Source organism: Diuraphis noxia, unplaced genomic scaffold (genome assembly GCF_037042655.1).
Source record: "Diuraphis noxia isolate RWA-SAM2 unplaced genomic scaffold, SU_Dnox_SAM2 contig0001, whole genome shotgun sequence".
Lineage (NCBI taxonomy): Eukaryota > Metazoa > Arthropoda > Insecta > Hemiptera > Aphididae > Diuraphis > Diuraphis noxia.
Genome location: NW_028301711.1, coordinates 26,269,508 through 26,289,828, shown reverse-complemented (window position 1 = coordinate 26,289,828; position 20,321 = coordinate 26,269,508). Strand labels below are relative to the sequence as shown.

The window sequence follows — 20,321 nt, the reverse complement described above, 5'->3', positions numbered from 1 at the left end:
TTGCAGAAAGTAATAAATATTCAAATAGAGGTATTTTAAGAAACAGACAAGTCTTTCACGAAAGAATTATTTTATACTTAAAACATAGGTATCTGTAATTTTATACTCAAAATACTATAGGTAGGTATAAACTCCCAATAAAGAAATTTTGTTATGAATAAATGTTAAAAATTCTTAAACGGTTTAATATTATTAATAAACTATGGCATCCTGACCAAAATATATCTGTATAGCCGTTTGGTAGTGTGATAAATAATATAATTTATAATTTATAAATAGATATTCTGTTGTTATTATATAGTTATATTAAATTATAAATACATCAAAATTTGAAATTCACGTAACTTAATATTTTAGACAAACTTAACTTAATAAACTTTAAAAAAGAATGAAGATTTTTAAATTGAAAATATATTATTTTGATATGAATAATTTTTTTCAATAATCTCATAGTTCAATAAAAGCAATTATTATTTTAATAATATGATCAGTGATGGTAAATTATAAAACCTCAATATATTTTTTAATATAAAAATACAATAGTTATTTTATTATTGTTAGAAACATCGATTTAATATCCTTAATCTTTTCTTAAATGTGTATATAGGCTATGTATTGATAAGTATAAAATGTAAAAACATTATATTAATCATTAATGGATATCCTTACTAATACGCATCATCGATCATGTTATTTCCCAGTAGTCAGTACCTATGCCTATATTGATTAAAAATCACAAATTCACAAGATACTAATGATACTATGTATGGGTTAAGTAACCTACTGAATTGTTACATAATTAAGAACTATAATTTATTTTAATTATTTTAATTCTATATATAATTTCTGTATAAAATTATAAGTCCCATATATTATGTTTTTACTTTAAATTTGGTTGGTTTTTAATTTTTGCAATTTATCGTATACTTTATAATAAACTCTGTTTTGAGATTGTTCTGAGGTAAATATTTAAATTTCTGAACAATAGGCACGTTCTTTTTGTTTGTGAAATTACATTAATTAAATATTAAATAAAAAATAGTACATGTTCTTATCTTGTTTAAACCCGTATTGAGAATATTATATAATTCACAACATCAATATCATAATTCATAAACAAATAAAATAATATATATCTTTCTATCAACAAAAATTGTAAAATATCTAATACCTCGATGGTTAAAAATTTTAATTTCACTATAGACACGAATCGCAATTAGTCGATACATACACCGTGATAATCGAAATAATGCTGTTCGCGTGGACATCTTTGGATGCAACCGTCATTCGCAAAATAATGCCGTAGTTAAATATAATAATTATTGTAATTTTATACAATTATCGAGTATCATAATTATATTAATAAGTTATAACCTTATAGCATGAACATTTTTGGGTATGTATAATTATTCAGAAAATACGATATCGACATAATTCGGGTTATCGGGTTATCTCCGACACTTTGAACTGCAGAACGATTGCAAAAATATAATATGTCACTGCTATAATACTGTGATGACTGATGATGTTTATAAAGCGTATCATCATTACGAGTCGTGGCCAGCGCGGAGCGAATTTATGATAATTTTATTATAATGACTTTGGAATTTAGAACAAAAGTCAGTTATGGCAACCTTTTGGCTATAACGAAAACGATCACTAACCACTTGAAGAAAATAGTAATATATTAGGCAAGTACTATTATACTTGGGCTATATTCAGGCACGCCCTGTCGCCGGCTATAGACATACCTAAATATCATAATAAATTATGTACGTTCGAAGAAGCAGACGAAGTCGCTTCACGCACAACATCACTTACCTTTGGGCTTGGTCATCTTGAAACGGGTTTAGTGCGTGGTACTCGATTGAATATCGGCGAGACGAATGAATAAGAAATATTATGCACAGACAGTCACTGGTCAATTTCGTCGTGGACTGCGAAGGACTGTGGCGGCGGAAAAGTGCGTGCGACCGTGCGTACGTCGACTGATGAGAAAACTGGTCGTCGTTTCGTATTTTGTTTGGTGGCGAACGCGCGTGCGACGGGTGGCGGCGTCAGTGGTGGCGGTGGCGATGGCGGCGACGACGACGACGACGGCGACGGCATGTGTGCGCGGAGGACCAGAAACACGCTTATATAATAATAATATATTATTATTATTATTACCTGCCGTGTGTGGTCACACAGACATGTTTATTCTTATTTTTGTTTTTTACTCTCTATCGCGAATGGGAGCTTCACGTGAGGATTTCTTAATTTTCGTTATCAAGCGTCCCGCGACCCCGCGCACGCCTACTTCACATCCTTGACACGTAGGTGTACTGTATACCTTTACACGACGACGGCCGAACGGATGTTGGCCACGCGAAAGGACCATGATGATATTATTATCAACTATAGGCATTAGGCAGCTATATGATATTATATGGTATGAACCCTACCTACCTAATTATTCTTGCCTATGATATATAATATTATAACGCGATCGCCGAACGGACGTGGCGCCGTAACTTTTCACTCGGGCTTATTGTTATTCATATATATAAAGTGTTATCCATCATAAGTATAATACAGCAGTGGCGGATTTGAGGGGGGGGGGGCGACGTGGCGATTACCCCTGCCTATAGGGAATTTTTTTACTTAAATTATAGCGCCGTATGATAAAACGAACACGGAATTCATAAGTCATATAGTTATAACATTAATTAACTCATAAATAAATGATACCAAAAAAGGTATTTTTTTTTTATCATGAAAATCGGAAATATGTATTCAGACTATTCAGTAACGTCTTTGTTATTACTTATATGATACCAATTCGCCCACTCCTAAAATGATCATTTCAGATCCGCTACTGTAATATACAGTCTACGTTTTGTCCTTTGGTAAAGCGTTTATTCTGGTTCTGATTTTTGGAATTACAATACGTAAGTAGGTCTACCTAACCATAATCTTAATGAGAAGTGTTCTGTGTCACAAAATTCTTTTCGACATCAATAGACGATTGCGTTTTTGGGTTGAGCACAACTTTTTTCTGTTACATACGTGTTCTTGTCCATAAACTACGAGTGTATCCAAATTCCAATTGTATTTCAGGGGTAAGTGTGGTAAAAATAATAAATAACATAATTATATATTGGAGGCTTAAAATATTACTCCCGGTAGATGACGAGACGACTTACTACTAGCGATTAGTATTTTTAACCAATAATACTATAGGTAATAACTAATATAAGAGATAAAAATATTAAAACAATTTTACAAAAGGAATAAGTGTACAATATGTATAGGTATACCTAATGGTATATACCGAGAGTTTGAAAACAATTTCAAATCGATTTTTTGTAATGTCAAATTTTACAAATTTTTGTTTTCAATTACTAGATAAAAATAACGAAAATACACACCCATTATTTTTTTTAAGATATTTTACTTAAAATTAATATATGACAAACATTTTGTTATATTTGACACCATGTCTATATATATAACTATATAGTTATAACGGTGTTTGATATAGTGCTAGAAATGTATAAGCAACTTCGCAACAGGAAGAATATTCCTAACTTATTTGAGTATTACTTTTCATTTCTTTTTAATCAGTGATTTTGAGGAAATAATTTTAAAACAGATTTTTATTTTTTCACTTTTAGTGTATTTATTTTTTTAGTAAAACCATAATTTAATTTATAATGAAGGTATACCAATACCATACGCCCATACATATTATATACGTAAAATAACTTTAACAATTATTTTAAATAAAATACAATTTCAGTAATTATTTAATACAGAATATTATTATTATAATAAAAAAACTGATGTACAAAAAACATTAAGCACTTCCGGGTACCTCTCAGCGTCCGGATTCTTGTGTGATTTCATTGTTTGATCCCTATTACATCCATAGTAAACTTGAAATTAAATAATGGGAATCTCCCATATTCGTTTTTATTACAAATAATATTTTTTTTTTTTTTAAGCGATATTCTATTTGTATGAAGGTCTCCGACACGGAAGATATTGTCGACCAATATATTACAGCATTAACGTTAATCAAATACACCATTAAGTATCAAATTATAATTACCGATAGGTACCGATATAAATCTGGGCGTAATATTATATTTTTCGAAACAATAATTGTATATGTTTTAGTATTTTAAACATTTCTCTGAAATTTATTATGGGTATATTGTATACCTTCTCTTTGCTGTATCAAAAATTATTTGTACCTATAGAATGTATATGTTACCGTCAATGATGTAAATTAGTTAATAACGTAAATGCCTAGCCAATATTATAAATTCCTAACATTAGTAGTCGATATTGTCAATGCCTAGGAATTAACTGACAACATAGGCAAGGTTGTAAAATTTAAATATTTTGTTAACACATTTAGAACTATGACTAGGAACTTACTTTAATGTCTAATACTGATAGGCAATGTTGATAATTATGTTTAACGAAATATTTTAATTAGGTCAGAAATGTATAAATACAAGATAAATTATACATAATTAATAATTATTTATTTTCACAATCTCCAGCAGCCTCACGAACCGTAATTTCTTTTACTCCGGCAGTCGCGATTGTTTTTTCATAATTCAATATATTTTCAGGACACGGAACGAGTTGTGCTCTAGTGAACCTATTTTTTAGCATGCCATACTCCGTACCTACATAGTAATTTATTTTAATATTGTTATTAATTTATTTTAACAATTAATTTTTATTGTACTTACATAATTTATACATATCAGCTTCATATGAAACAATGACCGCCAAAAGATTAAGGGGTGAGCCACGTGCTCTATCCACGTCAGGTATAAGTACTCTTACAGTAATTCCTACTTGAAGTTCTGTTAACTTAGTATTAGAATACTTCATCATTTTTTGTGCTTGCTTTTAAAGGTTAGTTATGGCCCTTTGTCTATGATTATTAATTTGATCTTTGTTCGAATCTAAGATATTACAAAAATCCAAAAATGTAAAAAGGATTAGATTTATCAGCTTTATCGTACGTACTTATTATATCTAGATAAATCGATTTTACAACGCAAGAATATTTTATATTTTTGTCAATTATGCCTGAAAAATCCCGGAGTTATTGTCATTACCTAGGAGATATTTCTAATTGCATCATTGACTGATTATAATAGACATTAACGATATTTACTAGTCAATATCGTGTACTGCCTAATTTGATCGGAAATATCGTTATTGACTAGTCATTAACATTAATTCCTTAATTTACGTCTTTGCCGGTAACATATATATTTTTATATTATTTAGTATTCTCATTTCCGGTATAGGTACGTATTATTATTTATGTATACAATAACGGAAATGGTTTCAAATATAAATAAATTATCAGTATGATCAGAAAATTGTGTGTCGTTTTTGATTTTTAAATATAGATACAAATATAATGTAGTTAAGTTTAAATAAATAATATATATATGCTTCATAATTAATGCGATCTTTGATAAAATACATAAGCGTCATAATCGAAAATCCATCAAAATTTTATGAGGGGAGCTAATGGAATATTTAGGAGGGCTTGTCTATCGAGTCCCTTCATTTTCACCTATGTGTCATTCATTAATCCAAAATATGGATGGTTATTGTATACTTTAAATACGCTGCATATTTTCATGACTAAGAAAGCGAATTAAAATGTCATTTTTGTAACTAGAGCTTACATATTATATTTTAATAATTTTCTGTTTATAGCTCGGTCGAAATATGGGTGGCCTAAAATATTTATGTAAACACAATTAACTCAATTAATGATTTTTGTATCTACTAAATTACATAAATTAGGTTATGACCTAATTAAAATAACGTTTTTTAACATAATATATATTTGTCCTTGACATATGTTATTGGGCATAACATAATTTATCTATTGATAACTCTTAATATTATTATTAATAAATCACCGACTACCATAGTACCATAAATGTATAAAACAACCAATACTTACATTTTAAATTTTAGTTGTTATGATAATTTCTATTTTTTTAGGCGTTTCCAGTTTTAAAAGCCAGTATTAAAATTGATATAAAATATAGTTTTCAACAAAACTAATAAATAACATATAGGTGGGAAGGAACCAAAGTTTTAATAATTAACCACTCTTAAAATGAAAACACGTATTTTAAACCAATAATTCTGGTATAAAAGTATTTAAATGTGAAAATAAGAACGTATTATTGCAATTAGTAATAATGTACATATATAGGATACATCGATGACATTCAAAATTGAATGCCACATTCCCGGTCTAACGTTCTGTGCATGTGTTGCGTTCAAGTCTGCAGTTTCGTAAATTGTTGATTTAATTTTTCTAAATTAAAAATTAGGTCACAGGAAAAATGCTGTGTGTTTAAAAACCTGTTACCAGTCTGGTAGGTTTTATTAGTTTGTCGAAGAGTGCCAGAAATAATATTACATCTTGGACAATTTATGACTTTATTGATGCAGGTAAGGACAAAAAGAAACTCATGGTTCGGTGTTAAAGTAACCAAGTAATTTGTTAAGTAATTAATTTAAAAAAAAAATCAATTCACAAAGGAGCTTAGCCTTAAACATACATCGGACTATGTACAGAACCCTATTTATGAGGACCTAGGAGTGTTTGCGACCCCGGGCCTCGAAATAATTAGGGGCCTCCGTATTATATTATAGGTACACTGTAATACAGTCATATACGTTAAATTATACCAATCAACATTCAATAACTACTTACAGACTTATAGTAAATTTATTTATATAATCTTAAAAATTGAGCTGTGAGATATTATCATACACTATTATTAGATAGTATTAATTTTATTCTTATCGATATCAAAATAACATTCATAGTTATTCGTTAGGTAACAATTATCAAAATAAAGTTTGTTGATGAGTTTAAAAAAAAACTTTGGGCACTTTCAAAGTATTATAGGGCACTATAATTATTGTTCCAGGCTTGATCAAAAATTGAAGTCCACGCACGACTATGCCTAGGTCATAATGGTGGAAATAAGTGGGCAATGCGAGGTGTTAATAGTTGTCCTGTCGGGCCTGTTAATAATGTGTGGTACACAAAATCCTACGCACATCTATGTGATAAAGTATGCGTACAGATAAACAGCAGACTCGAGCACAACAAAATAAATACCATAACAAACGGGGTACGCTAACCTGTTGGCTGTCGGCACAAATGAAAGCTATTGACCAGTCGTCACCCGACGTGGTATTGAGCACACAGCCGAAAGTGTCAAACACGCGTCTCGGTGATAACAAGCCAAAGTACTTACCAAGCTAGTACTCACTTCAAGTGTACTCATTTATATTATTAATTCAAATGTCATAATATGTTAAAATTTAAGTGTCACTTTTTTTTTACCGGCCATTAAAACTTTTGTAGCTTCTATTAGGTTCCTTCATTTGTCCTTGCAAGCTCATGTCTTGCTATTTTGTATAAGTACCATTTATATGTATATCTTAATTTACGTTTTCATTGGCCGAGGTCTTGCCGTGGAACGCTTTCCAGTTTGTTTATTACCTATAATTAGTATAATTAGACGTGTGCACCCTTCAGCGACACTTGGCTTTCGGAAAAAATTTAATATTAGCTGATTAATTACATAAATATTCCATGTTGAAGTTTGAAGTTTGTTTTTGTCCTTTTGTAATCCCCAAATAAATCATTTCTTACAGGTCTATATATTGTTCTAAGTAGCTAATTTTCACTCAAAAATAAAAAGTTTCTTTTAATTTTTAAGTTGTCGACCTCATTTCACAGACACATTGGGAAGACTGGAAAAAGGCTATTTTGGATGTAAGTAAGCTAAGTACCTAAATTTGTTCTTTGTAAACCTTGACAGAATTCACAACCTATTCGGTGAAAAATATGAGCGATTCGCCGAGTTGGCCATGCGTTTAATTTCATATAGTGCAGAATTTCGTTTTTATTATAATTTATATTTACTTTTATAAGTTAAAATCATTGACCTGTTCAAAAGTGTATATCCGATTATAAAAATCTTTCTTGTTGAGAATGTCATTAGCAGGTACTCTACAGTTTTTGTTTCGTTTATGATGAGATCCAATAATAGATGACCCATACCCGACTGGATATAGGTACAATTAATTTCTCTACATTGTGTATTACATCATATAAAAAATCGTAGATTATTTCCTAATATGACGACGCCATCCGTTTTGTCAACGTTGTCAAATTTCCATTAAATTTTAGGCACCATATACTAGTATAGCGCCAATACATGTATATACAGGACCAGGTACATAGAATAAAACAAAATTTTTAAATTCAACGGAATTAAATAATCTGTTTTTAAGTTCAAATGAAGATCAAAACAAGTAAAAATATACTTGAATAGTCAATAGAATAAAAATTAAATATTAAAAGTACTGCTGAATGCAAAAATTAATAACACTCCATTGATATCGCGCATCAAATGATTATTTTAGAAACAGCTCCACATAACATTAAATTAATCATATGACATCCATCGGTGTGATAAGTATCCCAAAAGTTTCAAATTAAAATTATTATTTTTTAAGTGTGCAGTTCAAAAAAAATAAAAATAGTTTAGATATATCATATATGTTACAGATAATAATGATAAATCAATAAAAATTATGCGACCCCTAAAGTCATATAAACTGCAGAATTCTGAAATCCAAAAAATTCTTACAATATTTACGTAGAATGTAATATATTAAATATATATAAATAAATAAATATATATATTTAATATATAAACGATATATTTCATATTATCATAATAAAATAATAATACACTTGCATTCAATATGTTAGTTAATTATTATCAATTTACAAGGTTTCAAAGTCGAATCTATAATATTTTTAGATTATTATATTCTATATTCCCATATATATGCTGGTTACTATATAATTAGGATTCAGCTGAGAGAGAAAATGGTTAAAAAGCTTGATATCTATTATAATGACTATCCTTAACTACATCATGGTTATTAAAAAAGTCTTTATATATTTTATATGCCTATATGTTAATAACTTTTAAAGTATTTATATCAGTATAATACGTTACAGGCTACACTAAATTATATAAAACTCATAGTTATAATATAAGTATAGGTACCTATAAGATTTTAAGCATATTATTGCAAGGTTTCATTTTGCATTACCCACTGGAAAGAAAATTAAATCCTGAATAATTATTACTCAAGGATTTTACATTTTATAAGTATATGTGTTAACTATATTAACGATAATAACTATGCAAATTTCAATTTTAATGGTATGTACAAAACGCTTTAAAGTTAAAATATATGTTCTTGTAAGCATTAATAATACGTTTGCATACACAACAATAATAATATTAGAGCGCTAGAAACTCAGAAAATGAGTTTAGATATTTTTATAGGCTTAAAGCAATCGTCAATAAATAAAAACTCGGACATATAAAATATGTCCAACTAAACATGTTATTCGAAAATCCATGCGTTAGTATACATGAAAAGTATTAACATAATACATAATATTGTATACGAACGAATTTACCGTCCACGTGAAATAACAAATTATTTAAGTAATATTTTAAAACCGCTCTAGATCGATCATTGGATTGTTTCAATATTACAGAATCTAACATAGTTTAAGACCATATCGCCATTTTTACGCAAAAATCGTTTAATTTAATTGTATAGGTAAAGTAATAAAAATAAAGAATAACATAACATTAAACGTTATGAAGGACACGATTAATTTCATATTTATTTAAAAATATAGTATGCATTTACTTCGTACAATATTTAGTTATTTGCCTTGTTTATTGCAAACGTGTCGTTAAAATAGCTTTTCTGTCATTTGTAATCCAAAAAAATTGTTTTACACAAATAACCCATTCGAAGGAATTATAGAAAATGAATGACATATTTTAGTATTGAAAACATAATATTATAATAATAATAATAATTGATGGCTAATAAGGAGTATTATGTATGCAGTCAACACGCTGTAGTTTTAGCTGCCTATACCTCACTGAACTGTCCATACACAATAAATCCATCCATTATGGATAGGTACCTACACCATAGCGTACTCATTATAATACCTAAGATAGTAAGATGAATCGGTTTCTAAATTATCTTCATCAGAAGTACGATAATTAAATTAAAAATTAATACCTTAGCCTACAGCCTATCAACAATCATAATGCGATACAGTCAATCGGTCAACATAACAATATAGGATGATTAATTTAACAGAAAGTTGTCACAGTTTATCACTTATTAATCTAAAAAAAGTATTACAAGAGGACCACATGTGAAAACTCCGTCTTACTAACGTATAATATATTAAATTTTACGTTTAAAAGAATTAATTTTCGAACTGATATTTGTAATATGAAAAAATACGATCTAGAAATAGTTTAAATTTTTTTAAAGTAAATAATTTAAGAGGATGCTACATCCGTATGTGTTGCTTCGGTCTAACAAATTTACACTATGGTTATTGAGAACATTATCTGTTTATTTCCTTTTTTATTTTTTTGATATCACTTATACGAAAAAGTTCTTATTATTTCAAAATCCATTATTTTTGTGTTTTTAAAACTTGAATAACTTCTTTTATATAGTTTATCCCGTTATCCGATATCGAAAAAATAAAAACGATATTTCACAGTCAAAATTCTCCTTTTTATTTAGTGGAAAATTTGTTTCTTAGTTTGTAGCCTTGTCGGTTCTTTCCTGCGAAAAACAGTTTTTTCCGATAAATGTAAGTTGCGTCAAAAAAAAAAAAAAGTTCCGATAACAACATATTATGCAAGTTGCGGCCCGTGTTTCTGTCATGTTTACGTTAATTGCGTCCGACGGAAAATCCTTAAAACTAACATTTATAATTTCGGGAGTTTACCAATTGCGCTTAAAATTACCTTTTCATATACCAATTGCGCTCTAAACATTTAAGGGTCGATATACCAATTGCGCTCTAAAAATTTTAGGGTCGATAGACCAATTGCGCTCTAAAAATGTTAGGGTCGATAGACCAATTGCGCTCTATACATTTTTTACATGTATTATACAGTTTTACAAGGTTTATGCAGTTTAGTCAATGAAATCTAAAATAAAATAATATTAATAATAATCAGAGAATAGGTGGTTAAATCATAAAGTAATAAGATTTTGAGTTTATATGATGTTTACATGATATTTGTATTTTGCATGCTTTAATTTTTTTTTTTTTTTTTTTTAATTATAATTTGAACATGGCATTACAATTTAGAATAATATAATTTGGTTAGTTTACAGAATAATATATTTGTTCAATAATACATTTTTTCACTACGAGGAAAGGAGAATATAATCATCATAAGTATAAAAGAACAATTGCCTACATTAAGATATTAAAATAATTCATTTAGTCACCACGAGGTATAATAATAATATGCTAATTTAAAAAAATATATAATACAATTTTCGTACATCACTCAAATGCATACTTCCGTGATCAAAATATGTGCGTGATAATAATAATGTTTCATAAAATTCCCGATACTGGTATAAAATATATTAAAACCAGTCACTTTAGCTAGTAATCAATTGATCAATAAATATCAGGCAAATTTTAATACAAGCGCAATTGGTATATTGACCGTAAAATATAAGAAGCGCAATTGGTACACTGACCCAAAAATATATGCAGCGCAATTGGTACACTGACCCAAAAATATATGCAGCGCAATTGGTATATTGACCCTTAAATACAAATTTTGTTTTAGGCGCAATTGGTCCATAGCCATAATTTCGACTCGTATCAAAAGAGTATAACCGGTTCTCTATCTGCTAAATTTTACTGTAGTAGAATTTATGAGACAATTGTCATTCAAATTTTTACCAAATTGTAAATATAGACTTATAATAAGTTATACGGAATAAGTTAATAATTGATTAAGGAAAAAGTTGGAATAGAAAAATTCAACAGCTTAGTACCGATAAAAATATGCAATTTTAAATAGTAATAAATAAATAAAATAACAATAATAAGTAAATAATTTATTTCTAATGTTTTTAACCATACAAACATTATAACAGTAATGTTGACAGTCCTAAATCTGATGAAATGGGAAGGAGTTGTTTGTAAATTGGTAATATGCATTTTAATATAAAAATACCCGGGACGCAATTACATTAAAAAGGTACATTGGGATGCAACTAACAGTCAGCCATTTTTTCTATATTTCACATTGGTAAGACGAGACAACACATGCAGGTAAGTAAATTGTCCTCTTACAAATATTATTCAGGGCTCAACGTAGGTATTTAAAGCAAGTTATGACATTAAAAAAATTATAACATTTTTTAAAGATATTTAGCTCCTTTAGTGAAATAAATTACTAAACGATATTTATAAAAATGTTTATATATTTTACAATTTTTTATAATTATATAAATATTACTACAATAAACGTGATTCACGGAAATAAAATCCAACTACAAAAAAATAATTTGAGAATTGAGAGTAGGTTTATACTATCTATAATAAGTAAATACTTCAATAAATCCATATTTATAATTTATTATTAGACATACTAATTCAAAAATATAAAATATTATTATATACATATAGGTAGTATTAAAATAGTACATAATATTAAAATTAAGTTTTGAGAAAAACGAGATAAAATAGATAGATTGAAATAAAATTATGATAATAATATTAATTATATAAAATATTTATAAATATTTAATTATATTATACATATATTATGTTTATAATGTAATTTATTTAATTTTTAGTTTTTTAAAATATACCTTTAAATATACATTTTAACTTTCATATATCAAACATTTTTGGTTTATAATGTATAAACATCAAATTTAAAAAGAATTATAACTGGTATACGTATTCAAAGTTTTTATCAGTTAAGTATGTTTGTCATTCTGCTCCATCATTTAAACTCTAAATAGAAATTACTAATATAGCTAATTAGTAGGGCTACTGGCTAGGGACTTCATGCTCTAAAAAAACCTTAAAATATGCATACATTTTTGCACTTGAACATTATCAAATATGTATTTGTAATAAGTAATACCTAATTAACTACACGTTCAAAATTTGATATAACATGCGCACTTGCCCACATATTATATTTTATTAGATATTTTATTTTGTATGTGAAATATTCGCCCCCCCCCCCCCATAATCTCGGGCTGGATCCGCCCCTGATAAGGTCCTCGATCAAATGCACACTGACTGCTAGTAATATATGATATTAGTGAACATATTATTATTATCTAAATCGATCATTCAAAGATTAATATTTATCTTTATATTGTACAACCGATCGGAAATCGGAATATCCAGGTCGCAATTTACGTATATTTTAAAAGTACATGGACCGCAATTTAGGTACGTAGTATATAACTAGCTATGACCTTTTTTGGGGGACGCAATTTACCGACTCCGTAGATTTATCCATTAGTCTGCCACCTGTACTCTAAAATATAATTTGGTGCCTTTCATTTTTTTTTTTAAATTTAAATTTAAAATCGGAGGGGAGATGTTGCCACTTGTCACAGTAATTTATACATATAATATACCTATAGAGTACATGTATCGTGTATTATTACTATTGTACACGTTTTAGTCGATCATAATAATACAGTCTAAAATAGGTAGGTAGGTACTACAGATACATTGCCATCGATATTGTAATCAAATATGGTTCTATTAAAATATGTGAATGTACCTATAATTATTTATATTTAATTGGCTAGATACTTTCGTTACCGAATTATAATTTAGAAACTATTTTGTTGTGGTTAATACTGTATTTTGTATTTAGTACCTATATTAGTATCATATTTTTCAAATGATTTGTAATTGTATTAACCAATGTAAAACAAATCATTATTTCCCAACTATAAAAGTAGGTGATTACTTTATACACAACAGGTGGTACCTATATTATTAACAAATAACAAGTATTATAACTGTGTACCTATATCGGCTATATCGAACATAATTAACAAAATATCGACATTATAACATTTATATAATGTTACTTTAAATTTTTAATCTTTAACATTTAAATATGTATAAAATAAGTTTAGTTAAATGATATTATATTGTATTTCCATATTTTGTTACACTACCCACTAGTACTGTAGCATAACTACTGATGACTTATCTATTTGGTACAATATCGACTACAATAAACTACCTAAATATACAAATATGAAAAAATGATATTTCAAGTTTATTGTATAAGGAATTATTAAGTATTTATAACAATGGATTTTAAATTTAAATTTAATTAAAAAGTGTGAATTTTTTTTATAGAAAGTTTCCTCACTACCTTGAATGTAAATACATACTTAACAATAATTTATTTTAAGCAGATCATCATACAACAACAAACATGTAATACAATATATAATAAATTATATAATTGTTTAATTTGAAAAAAAATAATATATTATCAGTTGAATTATTAACTAGTTAAGATATATTCTTTTGTAATAGATGTAATGCTCATTTGTAATAGATTTTATAATTATTTATGCTATTTGAGAATACTATTGACTATATAGATTCTAGTAATTATAAACCACCAGCAATGGTAATACCTACCTAATCAAACAATAAAGATAGGTTGGTAAGAAAAATCTAAAAAGTACCTATACTTAATAAAATGAACAAATATCATAATGTTCCTAACAGATTGAACCACATTAGTTATAGCCTATAGGTAACTTATAATGTAATAGGTAACTAATAATGTATTACCTACTAATACATGTACTACATTAAAATCAATTTATTTTATGAACATATATAGTAAGACTGTATTAGTTTATTATAATATGAATGTCCACTCAAAAATATAATGGTAGCATAATAATAAATAATAATACATAAATACATTATACAACTATTAGGTAGGTACCTACCTACAAAATACCTATACTGATACTATTGTTTTATTTATTATGTATATATTATATAATATTTTTTTATCAAACATACCTATAGATTGCTAACAATTTTAATATTGATTAAGCAAAAGCTATGATTAAAATATCATCAACTGCAGTTCTTTTTCAATAAATAATAAAAAATTTAGTTAATTTGTACTGAACTTAGTAACTGCTTAATTGATTTTTGCTCATCTATACCTTTTTATTGTGCAAAATAAGTTCTTTCATAAGTCTTTAAAAACTAATCATTTTTAATAACTTAATACACTGTATACAAGTATTGTAAAAATATAAATTAATTGTTTTAATCTTGCAAGGAATTTAATTGGTTTTATAATGATATGTATATTTTTTTTGTTCCTAACTTCACATTTAGTGGCAATAAAAATGCTTCTATGTTTAACTTTGTGGGTAGTTTGTAATAGCATTGAGTATAGATATACTATCTATACTCAATGGTAATAGGTAGCAAATTATATTTAGTTGATACTTTGGTGGAGTAGAGTAGAGTATGATCAAAAGTAAATAAAGGTCACTTAATAGAAGTGTTAAATTTGAATATGCAATAAATAATAATGCATTATAAATAATTACAATGAAAATGTATTTATATTCATATAATATATTTCTGTAAGAATTATAAGTACCCACAATTATTTATTTTAATTATGTTGTAATTTAAAAAAATATTAACTTTGACCATGAAAATAGACTCGAATTTTTAACCAAATATTTGTATTAATATTTCTAGACATATTGTTAAATTAACTCATTATAAAAGCTCTTTATGAACTACCTATTTATAGTAATTTGAACGTTTTTGATGTTTAACTCTTATAATTTTTTTTTTTATGTGTTAGGCATATGTGATATAATTTTTGTTTATAAGTAAAAAACTTAAAGCATTCAATATAAAGTTCTTCATTAGTTTTTCTTGATTAAAAAATATAAAAGTAGATGTGCACAATCTAAAAATAAAAACACTCAATATTGTGTAATATAAAAATGATTTTATAAATATATTTATATATAGAAACAGGTTAATAGATTATGTTTAGAATAATTTAACAATGATTTATCATTAAATTCAGATATAACACATAGGTATTATATTAAAGTGATCTATTATTAATGACAAGGTACACTCAAAACCTATACTGCTAAGCTGGTTCTATAGTTTATAATATTAACCTTGCTTCGTTGATCACTACATTATGAACTGTGAATTGTGATCATTTATTTGCTTTTGAAAATCATGATAATTTTTCAATCAGCCAAACCTATAGTGTGCCAATGTACCTATACCTATTATGAGATTTATATAATAATCAGAATTGGATTAATTTTACATAATTTATCAAGATTTAATGGAATACTGAGTTATAGAACATTGATTATGTTTTTAATTTGAATATTAACGAATAATAAAAATAAAAAGTAGGTTGAAATTGTGCCCATAATTTATTCGTATATTCTATAAATGTTAAGTATACGCATTAATTAACAAATTATTTAAATTGAAACAATAACAAAATATTTAGTATAATAATATTAAACGCAATATACTAAATTACCAACTATCAACAAAAGAAATTTGTTGTTGCCAGGCTAGAGTTGACTTTGAAAGTACATGATAAATTTAAAAATGACATTAACTGTACGTTAATATCTTTTCTATTGAAATTGTTGCCTTATAAACGTACACAACTATAAGCATAAAATGACTATATACCTACATTAGCATTTGTCATGGAGCTATTTGTAATTATTATCTTGACATTCTATTAATTCTAGACGGCAAAATGCTAAATATTTTGATTTAAAAACAGTAAGTTGGCTAATTATTGTTCTTTAAGTGTGTAGTAATAGTGTGTAATACAATAACTGATTTTCAACTCATCTTATATCGTTTAATAGTCGTGTATTTTTTTTTCTTTTCATTATTATTCGGTGCTTAAAATTTGATGTATAACTATTGTATACCTACTGTGGCCATTGTTAACTATATCTCAGCCACTTATCAATGTGAGAACAAATGGTGCCTTCCTACCAGTTTTTCAAGATTAATATTTAGAAACCTAGTGATATTCAACAAATTAAGCATCTTAAGAACGTTATACTAATCAACGACCCATGCCATAATTAAATAACGATTCATAATTTCATAAAATAGAAATCTTCTATTGTTTTAAAAAAATGTTAACATATTTAATAAAAAAGCATTTAAAAGGATGATATTTTTGTTATAATAGACTTACGAAATATTTATAAACATATTTTAAAATAATAAAATACTTTTTACAGTATTATTATTTCTCAATATTAAAATATGTTTTTCATCGACTATCTATTCTATATATTACAGTGATTGATAGTAAATTGTTGTTTTGATGACTTTACCTTATATATCTACTTGGTATTTTTATTGTGCAACAAAATTAAAGCCATAAATACATTCATAATATATGTAATACTGAAAATTAAAGATAGGGTTTCATCACCTTTTTTATATCATTTGGTCAGTCCGAATACTCGCCCAATGTTTAATATTATTGTGACATGTTAACATGTCTTTTAAATTTTATTATATTTAAATTTTCAATAAATATAGACAATGACGTTTTAAATTAAATTTTACGAAATTTGAATTTATTCAATGTAAACTCTTTTTAAAAGTACCTAATTAGGTACTTTACTTAATGACAAACAAAAAATAAAAAATAAATACGAAGGAAATAGTTTACAGTTAAGAAAACTAGGAAATAATTAAAACATTATGAACGATCTTAAAAAAATTAAAAGTTATGGTAATTTTTTTCAGAAAATTCTTTGTACTATAGAATATAAGATCGAATGTTCCAATAACCCCTTTATTAAATGTCAATATTTTTAATACCTTATTGATGATATGTTAGATGAATCCGTACATTCCGGAAAACAAATAATATCCGAAATTTGTTTTAGTTATTCTAATGATTGTAACTCAAAATTCAATATTACCAATTAGAACTATAGATATGTTTACAGTGGCACCGAGTACGTATGGCAAGTGTGGTAAATAGGTACCCCAGAACATTTTTAGGTGGTGGGTGTGCAGGGTGCAGAGTCATGAGTGACTGCTTTATTTACATAATATATGGGGTAAATACTAAATAGTATTATAAAGGATATATTATTTCCATTACAAATTAAAGTTTAAAACTTAAACTATAGTCTTTTTGAAAGATGGCCTCCCTTTATCCGTCTTGGGTGTATTGGGTAGGTGCCAGGTGATACTCTCAAACAGGGTTTAAAAAACGTTCGACGCCACTGGATATGTATATAGGTACCTACTTATTCTTTATTTTATAAATTTGTAAGACTTTGCAAAGAGCTCAAAATTTGTTTTACCTGATTCTTCGATAATTTTTATATTATAACAATAAGCGTACCTACATCTATATGCCAGCTATAATTATAATTTTAACAAGTCATCCTGATTCGATACAATAACATAATATGATGCTATAATATATATTTTAAATTAAAATTATCCTTTATCCTTAGACTAGTATAATTTATACAAGAAAACAAAATATATTGTGAATTTTATATGAGTATCGATATTTTAGATTTAGAGCGGAGAGATGAATGTATATATTGATTTTACCATGATGTGTATGTGTTTTTTTTGTGTCTGTTATCACGTTTTGGGGCAATAAAAGTACGTGCTTAGATTTTCGACTTCAGTACTTCGTTCGATCAGAAATTAATCCAGTTGATATTTTGAGGGGTCAAAAGTAAAAAATGCTCAATATTTTTCTAAATAATCGGGATAAACAAACTAAAAATAAAGGAAAAACGGGAATCTTTACGCACAGTCAGTTTTCGACAAAATTTAATTTGATTTTTGATGTAACTTTAAAACAAATGACCGTCGAGGCGTCGACACATGAAATTTTCATCGAATGTTTATATAAGTATATTCTACTCAACGTGCAACTTTAAAAAAAAAATTCGATTTAATTTAAACTATTTATATAGGCATATTATGCAATTTTTGATAATTATTAGTTTTTTTAAAATTAATATCGATAAAAATTTATTTGTTGAATAGAAAAGCTTGAAAATTTAATACAAAGCTCCTAACATATTGTTACAATAACAGCTGAAAAATAAAATAAATTCATGGTCACAATTTTTTTTATAAGCATTCAAAGTTTGAATTTTGACAAAATACGTAAAAACCACAAAAATTTGCAAATTATTTTAAGCAAGAAATTCATAAAAAAATTTCTTTTTAAATCTAAGATTTAAAAATTTTTAATAATCTATAATATATATCCTAGACAGATAAATCGTCTCCGCTTAAAATCGTTTTTCGTATAGAATGATATAATATCATTGGATTCAAATTTAATTCCATCCATTATAGTAACCCACGGGCGCATGTAAACTCCACCGATTGCGACCTTTTTTCGTGTAAATTCCACCGGTACCTACGTTTATTTTACCTAAAAAAAAATGTAAACTCCACCGGTACATTTTTTTTACCTGAAAAGAAAATTTAAACTCCACCGGTATGTCTTTTCATAGCAGCATCAAGTCAATTTTTCCAATTATTTTTTTTCAATAAAGTAATAAATATCTTTTAATAATAAATTCCAAATTAAAATAACAAATTGTATAAAAAAATAAATATAAATGGCATTTTTAAGGTAATTTTTTGAGGACATTTTTGGCTAATTTTTAGAGCATATATTTGTATGGTTTTGAGTACATTTAAATCCGGGCCCTAATTATAATATATCTATTGTATTTAAATACAATAATCATAAAAAAAATCATATAAAAATCAAACAGAAATAATAGAAAAATATATAATTATTAACATTACATAAGTAATGTACGTACCTACATAATTTATGTACATATTTATTATTTATATATATTATATTCAGATACTTATATCTTTTTTTACACTATATTAAAATAAATAATATAATAGTAATTGAATATCTAGTAGAGCTTTTGTAAAGAGATGTATATTTGGATTTTTATATGGAATTTACGTGCTTTCAGGTCAAAAATACGTATCGGTGGAATTCACATTTTTTTTTCAGGTACAAAAAATGTATCGGTGGAATTACATGCTATAAATCCAACCTTAAAATCGACTACATGTAAATCGGTGGAGTTTATAATCGCCCTAACCCACCTACTGTACAGCAGAGCGACATCCACGACTTACCTACTTTTTTTTATTTTTAACATATCAGTCGAAGGTTTTAGAAACATGTTTAGCCTTCAAACCATTTACTTAGAGTTAATGTAAACAGAAATATAATATATTT

At 26.9% G+C, this 20,321-nt stretch overlaps 1 protein-coding gene and 1 long non-coding RNA gene across 3 annotated transcripts in view; both read right to left on the bottom strand.

Annotated features, from left to right (window-relative positions):
• LOC107170776 (alpha-tocopherol transfer protein-like) overlaps nucleotides 1–20,321 on the bottom strand; it is a 48,914-nt gene that overhangs the window by 23,348 nt on the left and 5,245 nt on the right. The window contains exon 1 of one of the 2 annotated variants that reach the window (XM_089216653.1): nucleotides 1,822–1,996. The exons of the other annotated variant lie outside the window; for it this stretch is intronic. Within the exon in view, the coding sequence (XP_089072779.1) occupies nucleotides 1,822–1,837 (16 nt within the window). The 5' untranslated portion in view covers nucleotides 1,838–1,996. Of the gene's footprint in view, nucleotides 1–1,821; nucleotides 1,997–20,321 lie in introns of those variants that run through there. 2 annotated transcript variants of the gene reach the window in all.
• LOC149060411 (uncharacterized) lies at nucleotides 2,492–5,294 on the bottom strand. The gene is made up of 2 exons (XR_016189569.1): nucleotides 4,749–5,294; nucleotides 2,492–4,682 (listed from the first exon to the last, which is right to left on the bottom strand). It is a non-coding gene; the product is annotated as an uncharacterized LOC149060411 (long non-coding RNA).